Genomic DNA, 16,002 nt, shown 5'->3' with positions numbered 1-16,002 from the left:
TTTCTTTAGGGGCTAAAATTACAATTAATATTGTAATATATTTTTTTTAATTATTTTTTATTACAGCTGGTAGTGAATTACAAGTGAGCTGTGATTGGTTGTTGCCTGAGCCCTGTGCAACTGTGATGTCATCTTCAGTCGACAGCAAGTGGCAAAATGGCCGCCCCTTTGAGATGGATAAAAACGGCTGCATTTTGCTGCTTAACTCATATTCCACTCACGCAATATTAACCAGAATGCCATATTTAGACTAGTGGGGCGGCATAGAACATATTATTGTTAAAAAAAAATAAAGAGGTTGACTTCTCCTTCATGGCGGAAACTGTAAAGCAGACTTTAAGAACTCAAACCTAAACCATAACTCCAGCAGCCCATTAATCCAAATACAATATCTAATCCAGTCCAACTTTATTCATAAAGCACTTTTAAAAACAACACAGTTGACCAAAGTGCTGTACAAAAATCACACAAAATGACAACTCTCGTGTGATTCTCGTTTTTTTAATAATTGGTTAACAGATAGGATGTGACAGGCCTAAACTACTAGCTACTTGTCTTTACAAATAACCTGAGAAAAAAAAACGCCACATGCCTCCTCCGTCTTCATTTCTAAGCTCCATTAATTGGCTAATTCGAATGAATCAGTTGAGTTATTTCCCCCTCCCTGCTGACACGCACATGACGCCTAACGCTACAATGGCGGCTTCCCGCCGAGATGTCCGCCACCTTTTGTGGCTTTTCGCCCCCGCCGCGGCTCTTCATTAAGGTAATGACAGCTCCTCCGGCAGCACCGAGGCCGGCCGTAATGCGGCTTAATGGCGTTACGTGACGCTCCCCCGGCGGCTCTCCGTCCCGGGAAGCTCGATTGACTTCTCTCAGCCTGGCCTCTGAACGGTATTATTCCCCTCGGCGGTCCGGTGGGAGCCGTCCGGCTAAGAGCGCCGGCGCTTATTGGCAGCGGATTATGCCGTGTGATATTGTTGAGGGCTTTGGTGGGAGCTCACTCGCATTCTGCGAACGCTTAAGTGAATAGTTATTGCTCGCACGCTGTGTGGATGTACACGATGGTGCCTTGAGATACGAGTCCCTCGACTTATTTATTTATTACTTCGTTTTTCAAGACACGAGTCATCTTCAAAAGTAGTCTGCTTTTTACTTCTACTCATCAAGTACATTTGACATTTGAGTACTTTTGCGAACGTTGGTTTTTACTAGGTGTCAGGCGATTCACATTTTTAATCGTAATTAATCGCATGACTTCAATAGTAACTAACTTCACTCATGATTAATCGCAAATTTTATATCTGTTCTAAAAGTACAATCATTTTTTCCTAGGTTTTCATGCTCTTGTTACCGTAAATGTGGAGATTTTTTTTTTTAACTAATAAAAACACGGCTGCATCATTTAGTCATTGATAAAGTAATTTCTTAATAATTCATAAAATTGACCTAAAATTAGAAAGATGTACTAACTATACTGTAAAAAGTGAGTGTGATATTTATTTGTATTGAGGTCTTTTTTCTGCCACTAGATGGCATAATTGCATTTGTAAGACATTGGTGACAGTGCATTTTTCTTTTCATATTAAGAGCTATCTAATCTTTAACAGGAAGTAACTTGTGAAATTATGCACATTTTTTAAATTGTAAAATACAACTTGACCCCAGTCTCCACAAATATATGCATTATTATTACATTTATTACTGCAATTTTTTTACTTGGAGGCTTTCCAAGTAAGTCAATAATCACACGTAAAATAAGAAAAATAATAATTATGTAATAAATAATAATAATAATAAATAATTATTTATTTATTTATTTATCAATTTTTCTTTAATTATTAATTACTAAATTAATTAAATAAAAAATAGTGGCTTTAAAGATTTTATATAAGAAATATGAATGCACTAATTTTGACACCCCTACTTTACAATGTTTCCTGAAAAAGTAAAATCCTGTGAATGGGACACATCGTATTATTATATGCGGATTTGTAAGAAACGCTTGACATTCAAACTGCCAAAACCGCCATTTAAGCCATTTAGCGTGCCTGTGCGTTTGTTTACTGGTGACGTTTTGAGTACGTGTGACATGGCGGTGAAAAGATCGTCATGCCGCACTCCCACCTTTTATGTTCAACGTTGATTTCATTCCACTCCTCCACCTTATTGTCAATTGTATGCCTCCGCATGCGTTTGTGTGGCGCCACCCTCCGACGCCGCATCAACTTTTCAAGTGCTGTTGACCAAAATCGATGGCCAAACAATCTGGGGCATTTGACAGCGCTATTGATGGAATGTTTATCCTTTATGCACCAACAGAGCAACACAAAATGGCCGCAATCAACAGCAAAGGACACGTTGGATCGCATTAATAGATTGTTTTTCTGTTTGTTTGTCCATCAGCGGTTCGACACGCAAACCACAGCACTGACTTCCTCTTGCCGTATGCAGTCGCTTTCCGCTCATTTCCGTTCTTTTCCACTGTCTGCATTGCAAAATGTCCAACTCGAACAGTCTCACTTTTCAGTACAGTTTTGTAGAGCTAAACACGCTGCTGTCTGTTGATTGGTTGGCATCCGATCAGAATCGACCTGATACCAAAGAGATGGGAAAGCACTGGCATTCTGTACTTGAGTAAAAGTACAATTACTTGTGTAAAAAAATAAAATAAAATAAAAGTTGGTAAAAGTACTCACTCAAATAATTACTCAAGTAAAAAAGTACAGGCTCTGAAATGTACTTGATAAGTAGAAATGAAATATTTTTAAATATAAATATAAAGAAATCAATATTTTTAAATATAAAAATATTTTTCCTTCTATTTCAGTTTGAAAGATATTATCTAAAATATAAAATAAAAAATATAAAATATACAAAAATATGATAAAAAATTAAATAAATAAATAATAAAAAAATATTTTAAAAAATAAAATTGGCCAATTGAGTATATATATATATATATATATATATAGTTGTTTTATTTCCATTTATATTTATTTTTGTATTTCATTTTTGAATCATTTTTTATAGCCGTTTTTATTTTCATTTTTATTCATTTATTTAATTTAGTCATTTATCTATTTTAAATTTGGGCAGTTTCGGTCCTCCATAGTAATCAACATAGCGTTTCGATATCGTTGCGTGCGCATGAATTCCTTTGGCGCGGTTTGTTTCCGCAAAAGGTGACAATGATTGACAAGTTGTTAAAAGCAAGCACATGCGCTCAGTCGGCCACTTTGAAAGGGGCCATTATAAAAATGGGGCTCGCCGTGAATAGCCCGCCAATCGTTACCGGGCCCCTCTCGCTCGCTCTCTCGCTCGCTCTCTCGCTCGCTCGGCTACATTTGACAACTTACATAATGCCTTTCCACTAAAATAGCTTAAGTGTTACGGCTTCTTTTATGAGCAGAAATTGATTCATAAATGCAGCGAGGCGAAAGCTAACCTGGACACAAAGCTTTCAATAACGCCCATTTTATTCCCCGCATCAATGTACGACGCGGCTGCATTAGCCAAGGTGGCATGCTGATTGCGTGATGAAATCCAGGCTAATTGTTTTGTGCCCGAGTCCTTGGGGCACCCTGCATTAAGACACGCACACACGCGCAAATGCGTCGGCATTGAAAGCGCCTCTCCAGTGGCCACTTTGGTGATCAATGAGAGGGAATTTTTGACGCCGCTCGCAAAAGCCGGCCCAGTAAATGTCAGCCCCGGCGCCGGCTTTGTGACACGTGGCATTATATCACCTCGCATTTAAATACATTTCCTCCCAAAGTGTCTTCGTGTTACTGTCGCGGCCGCAAGATTATCTGCTGATAGAGTCGCAACATCGAGAGTGACAGCGTGATTTCGGCTCGCTTGTACTGGCGCCGCTGACATGAAAGCGCAAACGCCTCCCGTAGATTAAATCTTGCATCTTTTCATCCAACATAAACATTCAATCCAGCCCGCCCCCCATCTTTTGACTTTGCATTCTTGTATTTATCTTCATCTCCTAGCTCTTTTTTTTTTAATCTTTTTTTTTTTCAAAGGCGTTAGCCACGTCTCAAGGTTTTGATCATAAAAAGATAATTGCCAGCTATCTTGCTAAAGAAACGGTGCTTATTTATTGATCTCTTCCCAGGCGATAAACATGTTAACCTTCGTGAAATGGTGAAAAGGCGTCGAGGAATCCTTGGATCAGATCGGATTCATTATTCGCCGCCGCAATCGTCAGGCAGCCCATTGATGCCTTCATTATGACAAATTGAATGTCCTCATTTAGATAATTGGCTTTCGCCGCCGCGCTTTGATGCTGATTAGATAATTGGACGGCATGAAATGTCATCGGCAGCGCGGCAGGTTTTTGATGTTTTTCGCTGTTGTTTTGGGCAGTGGTTCTCAAATGGGGGTGCGTGAGATTTTAAAATATATTTTAAAAGTATATGTACATTTTTCAGAATAATATAAGTTCATAAACTTCATTTTATATTCAGTATCCTAAAAAAAAAATTGCATGACAATCTCGATGTACATCTGTCAAAATTAATCGATTATCAAATACATCGACAACTATTTTAACCGATCTCATATCATACTACAACATCAATCCCCCTTTTTTTAAATCACTATACGAATACAAAATGTGAAAAACACCATTCACTGGTTACAGTAATCAGGGGGGGAATGCTTTTGTAATACACTTTAATGCAAAATGAAAAGGAATCCGATTAATCGATTGAGTAATCGATCGATTAATCGATTCTAAAAATATTGGCTCGTGACAGCACTACCTCGATGTTACAGAACAAACCAGTCATTGATTATGATCATTTGAAGTTTTTACCTTTTCTGCACAATCACCTTGAAATAATGTATTTTTTATCCAATTCAATTAATCAGAAAAAATTGACAGATTGACCGATTATTAACTAATTTGCACCTTTTTTTTTTTTTTATGTTTTTTTTATGCTAGAGCTTACAGAAGGCTTTGATGCAGCCTCTGACCTGAAGAGGTCGCTTAAAGCAATGGTAGTTATTACACAAACGGCCAGCAGGTGGCAGCAGAGTATAAAAGATGAACCAGGGCCATGTTGCAAAAAAATTTTTTTCCCAGTGTTGTAAACAGATTTGTTTATAATGTTGACACTTAGCTATATTCTAAACATAGAAATGAACTTTTTCTATGGGCCTTGCAAAATCAGTCAAAATCCAGTAAAACAGCCGGGAGCGAAGGGGGTTGCTTCACTGAAAATGGCTGCCAGTGAATGAGTTTTCTAAAATTGTTTATTAAAAAATCACTCATTAAAAAAAAACAAGCAAGAAAATATTCCGCCACTTTTTCCATATTGCGATTTTTCCAGCCTAAAAATGGAAAAGAAGAAAAGCTGCACATATCGTGACTTTGCTCTTGAGCACGACTGGCGAGCGCGTTAGGGCGGGGCCGCCGTAATGGCGGAAATAATTGGTGAAAAGAGACGCGCGCTTGTCAAAAAGCGTCCTCGGCGCCCGACCTCCACCGAGACGAGAGCCGGCGGTGGCCAACCAGCAAGAGGCAAAGCGAGCCAGCCAGCGTCTCGCCGTGGGCTTCGTGCGTCGGGTCGCGCCGTTCACCAATTATTTGGATTTTATGGGGGAAGATGAAGTGATTTTGCTCGACTTGAGAATGCCTTGCATAAATACACTTGACAGGCAAGCAGATCTCGCCGCAAAGTTGTTCAATCGTACATTTTATCAGGCTCCGCGTTGGCCGAGTCGTCTGTGAATAAAAAAAAGGGGGGGGGGGGGGGAAACGCTCTCCTTTTAAAAGCTGCGTCCATTTAGGAAAAAATCAATCTTTATGCTGAAAGGTGATTGTATTTTTGTTGAAATTCATCGGCGGCGTGTTGCTCTTTAACACGCGTGTGCGGCTTTCACTCACATTTGCGCACGCTCGACTTGAATCCACTTTATTTTATTCCCCGGGAAAAAAAAAAAAAGAAGACGGGCGTGGGGTGTGTGTGTGTGGGGGGGGGGGGGGGGTTAGTTGCGGGGTGCTCGCTCTTGTCAGCCGTTTTGCCATTGGACGTTTCAAACTCTTCTCGCCGTCTTTGTAAGGAAAAGATCACAGCGCGTTTAAACAAGTCTATTTGATTGCGCGCATCAACTGACTCAATCAGCGCGCAACGCATCCATTGATTATTCACCGCAGCAAAACTTCAAACTCCATTTTCATAAAACAAAAGACGGGAATGGCTTTGTTTTGCGCGTCAAAGCGCAAAACTTGCCGAATGTCCTTTCAGGACTGCCGTCATGATCGGGATGAAAAAAGCGGTGACAATTAGTCACCGAGCAAAGGAAAATGTGAGAAATGAAATACAAAAGGTCTCCCAAAAGTCCTTGAATTGCAATTTTTGATCAACATCAAAACTAGCATTCCTTTCTTACAAATCATTCATCAATAAAACAACAGTAGGACACCTCACTTTATTCTGCATGACCTTTTTTTGGAATGTTGTTGCTTTTTAGTTTTTGAAACCTTCATTAGAAAAACAACAAATATTTCAACATTTTATCCAAGAGGTTGAAGGGAAAATGAGTGAAAGTTTTTGTAAATCTCCAGGCATGTTTTCTCTCCCCCCGGGGCTTCCAATTTTCTCATTAAAAAAATACATAACCAAATATTTTATTATTTTTGTACGCTTTACACATTACTGAGGGTTAAAAACAAATTACTGTCAATAACACAATTTAAAAACATGGGTTTGAAAATATAGAAAATAATAAATTAAAATAAAGATTAATATTAGGGAAAACAAATAATAAAAAATATATATATATTAGAAAAACATTAACATTAGGGATGTTCCAATTATGATCGGGTCATTTTCAGCTGATTGCAATCAGGGTAAAAAGATTGGGTCTTTTTAATTTGATTTTTAACTCATTTACTGGCAGCCATTTTCACTGAAGCAACCCCCTTCGCTTCGCCTTCCGGCTGTTTTACTGGATTTTTGACTGATTTTGCAAAATCCACAGAATATTGTGTTCTATTGCTATAAAAACATGGAAGTTACCAAAAGAAAGATTAAAGTCTCTTCTTTCATCAGGAAAAAAACGTATAATAGTATCTGTTTCCTTTTTGCAGCAATTAGCATTAGAATATAGCAAAGTTTCATCATTATTCACAAACCTGTTGAAAACAGTGGGGAAAAGAGCTTGTTGCAACATGGCCCTGGTTGATCTCTTATACTCTGCTGCCACCTGCTGGCCGTTTTTGTAATAACTACCATTGCTTTAAGCAACTAATTCAGGTCAATCAAAGCCTTCTGTATGCTCGAGCATTAAAAAAAAACATTAAAAACGTATAAATACGTATTTGGGACACTTAAAACATTTAAAATAGAACATATTTATACGTTTAGCAAATAAGTTTATCAATGCTCCTCATGAAATAGCATTGAAAAAAATCGGCTCCAGATGAAAGCCAAACATAAACGATAAAAGTAAACTGGATGAGCAGTTCAAATGGGATGCAATTTATAAAGGAAGACCGATACCGATTAGTAGTCAAGGAGTCCGATCACTGATATTTGAAGCCGATAATTCACTTTCACTACAAGGGTAAATATTGGCATCATAATAGAAATAAAATACAAGGTTATCTATCATTATTTTTTATTTGTGACTTTTGGGTATCAAAAGTACTAGTGGTATCGGTAATTGGTATCGATGACTGCTCAAGAGTTGAGTACTGGTGAGAGGGGTATTGAACATCCCTAAATTTAGCCTAAATTCATTTACCGGCAAGTAGGCCGAAAGGATTTGTCCACTCGCTATGACGCTTCCTCTCCCCCCCGCAGCCATCATCATCACCCCCCCCCCCCCTTCCCCCTCGTGGCGGCAAACGGGTCTAATTGTGTGTGCCTCGCCGCGGGCCACGAGTGCAGCGATCGCAAAGGGGAGGGGCCGCGGGATCACACGGGTTGATCCTCTCCCATGTAAATGGCCGAATAATACGCTCGCCATCTCTCAGCACTAATCGAGGCCATCGGGGAGCCGCCAGGCGCGCGCGTTCCGCCGTCACTCGGCTAATTTATTCAGCACCGCGGCGGTTATTGATGAAACGCTTAAACACAAATTACGCACCCCCGCCACCATTTCGCAGGCTGTCTGTCTGCAATAAACACACTCATGTTATTAACCTCTTTTTTTTCCCTCCATGTGATCTGGCAGGTGCCCGTGAAAGTTCAGTGCGGTCGGACATCAGCAGCAGTCCCGCCGAGCAGAGTCAAGTGGGCCCGTCGCACCTGGGGTACCCCGCCATGGGGCCACAGGTCAGTCAAGTGCTTCATTATTGACAATGAATCGATGATTAAATGAGAAATCGGCAACTATTTTTTTGAGATTCGATTAATCGTTTGGAGAACTTGTTTACTGTCGATCTTCCCCGATTTGCGTGATCCTCTGAAGTCGAACTAATTACATTTGTGCTGAATCCAAATAAGACATTTGCAAACAATCGTCAATATTTTTACAGATGTTCTGAACCGATGTCACGGGAACAAACCCGTAATTACAATTTGAAATAATAATCCTGTTTTAAAGTCATTTACGTTTGATGCTTTTGATTGTGTTCCAACTTCAAAATATCAAACAATAGTTTTTTTTGTTTTTATCCGTAACACAGCAAAAAAAGAAAAGCTGACTAATATTTAAATGCACTTGTGTTGTTGTCCATTTAAAGCATACATTTCCCAATTTTTTCATTTTTACTTTTTCATCCATCCCATTCAAGAAAAATCTTTTTGATTTTTGTTGTTGATGATAAACATTTAAATATTCCTATTTTTTTCGAGTAGCCCCCGCATATTGTCACTAACCAATAAAAAGCACGTACTTCAAAGTTTTTTCTTTTAAGAAACATTTGTTTGTTTCTGGGGGGAAAAAACTTGCAAAATTTGGATTAACATCTTTTCCAAATAATCTTGAACATTTTTATTTGTTACTTTTTTAGTATAACATTACATAAAAAACTCTCCAAAACGTATATATATGATTTTCAAACAAAAATATTGTTGCTGTGCAAGAAAAGTCTCAATTGTTTGGATTTGTTTTCTTTTTTATCTAAAGCCCAAAGAAAACACTTTTTGTTTTTATTGTTAATAAAAATGTCACACATTTGTATTTACATGTTTGTTTTTTTAATCCAAATCTCAAACTAAACATGTTATGTTTTTCTTCTTGTTGTTTAAAATAAAAAAATTATCACATTTTAATTCAGATGTTTTAAAAAAAATTCTATGTGATTATTTATTTATTTATCTGAAGCACACTAGTTGTTTTCAGATTCTGAAGTTACAAAATCGGAATTTACCCACTTTTGCAAATAATCCCCAAAATATTGGCGCTGTCCAATAAACGGCAAGTATTTGCACATTTAGTGAGTATTTTTTCTTTTTCATCCACAATTTCTTTTTATTTTTTTATTTATTTTTTTTTTTTTACTGTTCATACATTTAAACATGTTTGCTTTCTATTCAACATTCTGCAGTACTTTCAATACCACATTTGCATCCAGTATCTTATTGTTAATCAATTCCTTGACGAAAGGCATCTTATTGAATAATTGATGAGTCCAATGTGCAGGAATGAAGCTTTTATGTCATTGGTTCGGTGGAGACGCTAATGAGGAGACAAGCGGAGACGACCGCCCGCGCGCCCGCCCCCCCCAACCGCCCTCCCGCCAGCCCGCGGCCTCCACTAATCGCTAAATCAGCCTCTGTCCGATCTGATTGGATTTATTGGGCTGGTGGCTCGCCGCTGTTAATTAACGTCTGTCTCATTAGTGTCCACATTTAAACACACCAGGATGACACATTAGGGCTGGAGAAAAGTCACACCATACCCATCGATTTTGCGCTCAAGCGGCACAGTTTGGGATACAATATGCAAAGTTTACACAAGAGGGGCGGAGCTGAGATTCAGATTCAAAACATGCTAACGGCTAGCGTCACGTGGAGAAATGTGGACGTTAGCATCACCAGGCTGCTAACTAAACAAAAGCACGGTAAACCGATAATCGGTCTATTCAGCAGGGGTGTGGCAAAAAATCGATTATCATAAGAATCGTGATTTTCATTTAGTACGATTCAGAATCGATTTTAAATGTCCCAAAATCGATTTTATTTAAATTATTTTGTACTGTCTTCCCTTTGTTTGTGTTTGCCTTTATTGGGAGCGCTGTTCATGTTGTACCTTATTTGGCCACTTGGGGGCAGTGTGGTTCCACGCGGTCTGATACACTGTTGAGTTGTAGCCACATTAGCAAGTAGAACGAAAAAGTCATGATCAACTTAAACTAATAAAAATAGTTTTTTTGCAGCGTGGAGCCGTTCTTTTGAGTGATAAAAGTACCGCGAGTAGCGTGCTAATTAGCATTAGCGAGTCAGACTGGATTAGATCATTACAATTGCTTGAACATTTATAAATTGAAGCAAAAATCAGTCAATCAAATCATTTTGACACAAAAATCGTTCTCAATCGAAAATCGATTCCGGATCCGATCGCCCATTAAAAAATCGGAATCGATTCTATTCAGCCAATTTCAAAGCACTGGTCTGAAAATGCGCACGCATCCACCCGCTGCCTCAGCGTCGGCAGTACGGCGTGAAATAAAGAGGAGAAATGTGAGCAGCTCGCACCGGCAGCCGCCCGTCGTCTAATATATGAACGCTGTCAGGCGGGGCCGGCCTGCGTCAAGCAAACACTTTGGAGAAACAAAGGCGCCCCCGCACGTCGTAGCCAATTCTCCTCTGGCCAGATCAATACATTTGATAGATTCCCCCCTCTCGCTGGCCGGATATTGTGGGAAGCGCCATTATCCGCCGCTAGTTTAGCCAACGCGAACCCGCCTCGCCTTCCCCTCGCTCGCACTTAGGGTGACAAAAGTCTGCTATCTGGACCATTATGGGCAATTTCTCAGTGGCCGAATTGCCGGGCGGATGAAGGAGTCTCCTCAAACCCCTGATGGGCAACAGCGCCCCGTCCCGCGTCCAGCGTGCGTGTGTGTGTGTGTGCGTGCGTGTGTCCTGGCGCCCCCCGAGGAGACCACTTGTCATCACTCAGCTGTCAGGCCTGCCGAGTGCGACCGCTCGGCTGAGGAAATCTGTTGGCAAACGTGCCGCCACTTGCATTCGCACCTGCAGAGTTTATTTGAATGATGCGAAATTACGTTGGTATCAAAATGGATTTGATTCATATCCGATGTTACAAAACCGCAACTCAAGTGTCTAAATGATGTCAATATTAATATGAAACAATCCATAGTAGGGTTGCAGCTATCAAATGTTTTTTTTTTTTTTTTTTGTGAACGAACACATCTAATAAGATTCATTATTAACTAAATGAAGCAATTTCGGCAGAAATTGTGTGTGAATGCTGAATGAAAAAATTAACTCATTCACTGCCATTGGCGGCTATTGACGTCAAAAATTTATTTGAACTATTAGTTAAACATTTTTTTCCACTTTTGTTAAGAGTATGAAAACCTATAAAAAAAAATTATTGTACATTTAGAACAGATATAAAAATTTATGATTAATCGTGAGTTAACTATTGAAGTCATGTGATTAATTACAATTCAAAATTAGCAGCGTCGGGCAATTAAAATCGGAATTAATCGCATGACTTCATGCGTTAACTCACGATTAATCACAAATTTTATATCTGTTCTAAATGTACAATCCAATTTTTTTTTTATAGGTTTTCATACTCTTGTTAACAAAAGTGGAAAAAATGTTAAACTAATATAAATAGTTCAAATGAATTTTTGACGTCTATAACCGTCAATGGCAGTGAATGAGTTAAGAAACGTGGAATATTGAATAAGGTGGAATGTTGTTGAAAGATATGGAATTATGTTAAATGGTATTGAATGATTTGGATAAACGGTATCGAGTGATCTTGAATAGTAATGGTGAGGGGGGGTGGGGGTGCTTTTGTAATACACTTTAATGCAAAATTAAAAGAAATCAGATTAATCGATTCTAAAAATATTCAATAGTGACAGCACTAATCCAGATCCTTACGAGAAGTCATTTTCGCCCTCACGCGGATTATTCCATTATTCGGTTTCTCATTCCACAATCGCAGTATTAATCAAAGTCGCGTTTATTTATTTATTTATTTTTTTACTGGTGCCGGCACAAACCCAAGTATTCGGTTGAAGGCAAAGCGACATTCCAAATCCCGCAGCCGTCAAAGAAAAGACATTTAAAGACATTTTTTTTCACGCCGCCGCAAGAGTAAAGTCGTGAAACTTTTTTCTTTTCTTTCTTTTTTTTTTTGCTAAGCGCCGCGTGTTTGAGGCGCGTTTGGCTGCGCTATGAGGAGACTTGTTCAGTGGCACGAAGCACAAATCACAGGCGGGAAGAGAAATTCTCACCAATTTGATCTGGGAAAGGAGCGACGCCACGCTAAGCGCACGCGTGGCGATGACATCCAAACGGGATGATTAGCGCGCAACGCTTTCAATCTTTTGCTACTTTTTACTCAGCAGCACAACTCATTGGCAGTACAGCAAATATTCCGTCGCGGAAAAAAATTATTTTGGTATTCTTTATTGTCGTTTTTTTGTAGACAAATGAAACGACGACCAATCATGGCTCAGTTAGCCAACGTCACATGACCAAACTCCGAAAACAGGTTAGCCGTGATTGGTTGTTAGCTGAGCTCTGAGCACATGTGATGTCAAATTCATAAGTTGGCTAAATGGGTTTTTAACGGAATTACTTGTATATGAAAAACAATGAGGTTTTTGTGCTCTTTTATTTTAATTTATTTTATGTTGAAAAGCCAAAACTGATTTTTTTTCTCTTTCAAAATTCTGCCGTTTTTCCAATAGGAAAATGTCTTTTATGTCCATTTTTGCAGACCGATAAGGTTTCTTTGAGGGCCGATACCAATGCCGATTATTGGTAGCCATGGGGGGCCGATAACCGATATTTGAAGCCGATAATCATTTTCAGTAAAAAGGGGGGCGGGTGGGGGCTGTGTTGTAATGTCTTAAATCATGTTAATCGAACAATTTTTATGATTTTTTTTTTTTCTTAGACAATTGACATCTTTCTAAATTTCTAACAAAACGTTCAGGGTACGTCTTAAAAAGTTACATGGAAACTTAAGCAAGTAAATACCGTAGATCTTTATAGCTTTCTATGGTAACCCGCCCCCCCCCCCCTCAACTTTCACATTTCTTTATTTATTAATTTATTTATTACATTTATTAATGTCAAACAAAAACAAAAGGTCAGCAGCATCTCTTATAAAGTTAACTGAAAATGTAAATAAATAGCTCCATTTATCAGTCGTCAGATTAAAAAAAAAAAAAAAAAAAGGCCCATATTTGTTAAAATGCCTAATATCGGAATATCGGCTCCGATCATCGGCCAGGCCGATTGGTCTATCTCTAAATATTGTATTTATATATTTATATGTATCCATTAAAACATAACGGAAATGTTTCAAACTCTTGTTTCTTATTACAAACATTAATAATCGTTTCATCATCAAATCGTAACCACAATGATAATCGCGTACCATTCCCAACTGTTGTCAATGTCAAGATGCTGACGGAATCTTGTTAACTTGGGATGTGTCATGTGCGGGAACCCACAGTCGTTGCTGGTGGCCCAGCAGCTGGCCAACGCGGTGGGCGGAGCCATGTCCGGGGCGGCGGCGGCGGCGGGCATGAACCAGCCCATCCTCATCCCCTTCAACGCCGGCGGGCACCTGGGCAGCCAGCAGGGCCTGGTCCTCTCGCTGCCCACCACCAACCTTCAGAGCCTGGTGGCGGCGGCCGCCGCCGGGGGCATCATGACGCTGCCCCTCCACAACCTGCAAGGTAAGGCGTGGTGGTGAAGCAGCATTTGGCTCCCCAAAAGTTCTAAAGAGTCTCACTTTATAAAATTCGAATTCAGGCTGGGCGATAAATCAGATTAATTCGATACATTGTCATTTTAAAAATGTAATCGTTGAATCGAAATGTGCTAAAATCGTGAAATACAGTTTTGGCTTCTGAATTGTTAAAAACTCTTGTTCTTATGTTCTTACAGAATGTTATGAACATTTTGCACAGGAATTATTTTTGAATAAATGAAACCTTTAAATAAATGTTTGTTGGGTTTATTAGATTATAATCGATTAAAATGGTAATTGTCCTGAATGACTGAAAAAAAATAATAATATTTTTTTACTTTTTCGGCCATATTGCCCAGCCCTAATTTAAATGAATCTCCAGAGTTAGCGCTTTAAATTTGAAAAAAATAAAAACGTTAAAATCTATGCAATCTTTTTTTTTTTTTGCTGCAAAATATATATATATATATATATTTTTTTTTAATGCAGATATAAAAAATACACAAACAGAAAAAAAAACTTGGCCTAAAGGAAATGTAGAATAATAATAATACTTGCACTTAAAAAACAATGCAATCTGTATTTAATAAGTGCAGTATAAACTAGGGCTGGGTATCGATACTAATTTCCTGAATCGATTCGATTTCGATTAACAAGTTAAATTCGATTCAATTTCGATTTTTTCCCCCTGATTCAATTCAATATTGATTAACATATTGTAATTCAATGATTGCAAATATAAATGAAAAAGATTATGAATTTTCTTTAAGTAAAATAAGTCAGGTCTTTCATAAATGTGAGAAAATGCTTTTACATTTCTGTGATGAGTAAAAATAACTCAAATAAATCACAAGAATCGATTTATGGCTTTATGAATCGATATCGGGCTATGAAAATGAAAATTGATTCGACATTGATTTATGTTTTTCTTTTCTTTTTTAAACTTAGCCTAGCATAAACGTGCCTTTGCGGAGGTCCAGCTTCTATGACGTGTCATCGTTTTGAGTTTTACTCGCTCGTTGAAGTTGCTCGTTATTATTTATAGAAGACTGTACGTGCTGATTGTTTTTCTCTCCATCCTGTGATGGACACGCAACAATCTTTTCTATTTTCTTTTTTTTTTTCTGTTCCTCCAAATAGTGCCAAGGTTTCCTTGCGAGCAGCTCGGAATCCTTCAGGGCTTTGTCAGCCAATCCTCAACCGGCCTTAAAGAGCAAAGCGTATTAATTACAGGTCACCGTTTTGCAGCGCGCCGCAAAAGCACTTTCTCTTCCCCTTTTCACTCCCATTTTTTTTTTTTTATCTGGTCCTCATCCTTCCATCCGGCCGCTGTACTTATGTGTGCCTTTTAAACTTTAATGTCCAAATGTTCCCTTTTGATCATACTTGTAAATGGTTTTCATTTTAATGTTTAAAACATTGTCTCTTTTATACCATTAGATTGAGGGATGGATGGGATGGGAGGGGGCAGGGGAGGGGAAGGGGGGGGGGCAGACGCACGTCTGTCATGAATCTTGGATGAGTGTAGCGCACTAATGTCAAAAGACGTCCATGTAAAGCAGTGTGTGTGTGTTTTATTTTAGGGAGGGGGCATTACAATAATGCCGGTGCAGCACAAAGTGCAGGGGAGGGGGCAACAAAGTGCAGGGGAGGGGGCAAAGTGGACGCACGCGTGCAAAGGCGGGCGGCGGCCTAATGGACACAAACATGCATAAATAACAACAAGCGCGGCTGGCGGGCAGAGCTTTTAATAAATCCCTTCACGTGGATGAGAATGGCGCCGACGCGCAGCGCCGGGAGCGCCTGCGAGGGATTGTCAAACACGTCGGCGGGGGCGGGGGCGACACCGGGACGAACGCCACTCCTGCTTTTTGCCACGCACGTTTGATGGATTCTTGTTATTTGGAAATCCTTTTATGGGGACGGTGAAGTCAATTCACTTGACAATAAGTTTGCTGTAGGGATAGACCGATTATCAGCCGGGCCGATTATCGGTGCCGATATTTGCCATTTCAACCAATTTTTGACAAATATCGACATCAGCCTTTTTCCGAATCTGAAGCGGTGAATGCTTGCGAACGTAGCAAACTGAGGATTTTCATCAGGATTTGTAGGATGTTCACA

At 39.2% G+C, this 16,002-nt stretch overlaps 1 protein-coding gene across 7 annotated transcripts in view; it reads left to right on the top strand.

Annotated features, from left to right (window-relative positions):
• Positions 1-16,002, top strand: part of pou6f2 (POU class 6 homeobox 2) — a 75,885-nt gene that overhangs the window by 16,553 nt on the left and 43,330 nt on the right. For all 7 annotated transcript variants that reach the window (XM_077554985.1, XM_077554987.1, XM_077554984.1 and 4 more), the window contains 2 exons: positions 8,197-8,297; positions 13,639-13,864. In XM_077554985.1, the coding sequence (XP_077411111.1) occupies positions 8,197-8,297; positions 13,639-13,864 (327 nt within the window). The remainder of the gene's footprint in view (positions 1-8,196; positions 8,298-13,638; positions 13,865-16,002) is intronic.

This window comes from Vanacampus margaritifer, chromosome 20 (genome assembly GCF_051991255.1).
Source record: "Vanacampus margaritifer isolate UIUO_Vmar chromosome 20, RoL_Vmar_1.0, whole genome shotgun sequence".
Lineage (NCBI taxonomy): Eukaryota > Metazoa > Chordata > Actinopteri > Syngnathiformes > Syngnathidae > Vanacampus > Vanacampus margaritifer.
Note: the sequence above shows the minus strand (reverse complement) of the source record. Positions and strands in the feature narration are given on the sequence as shown.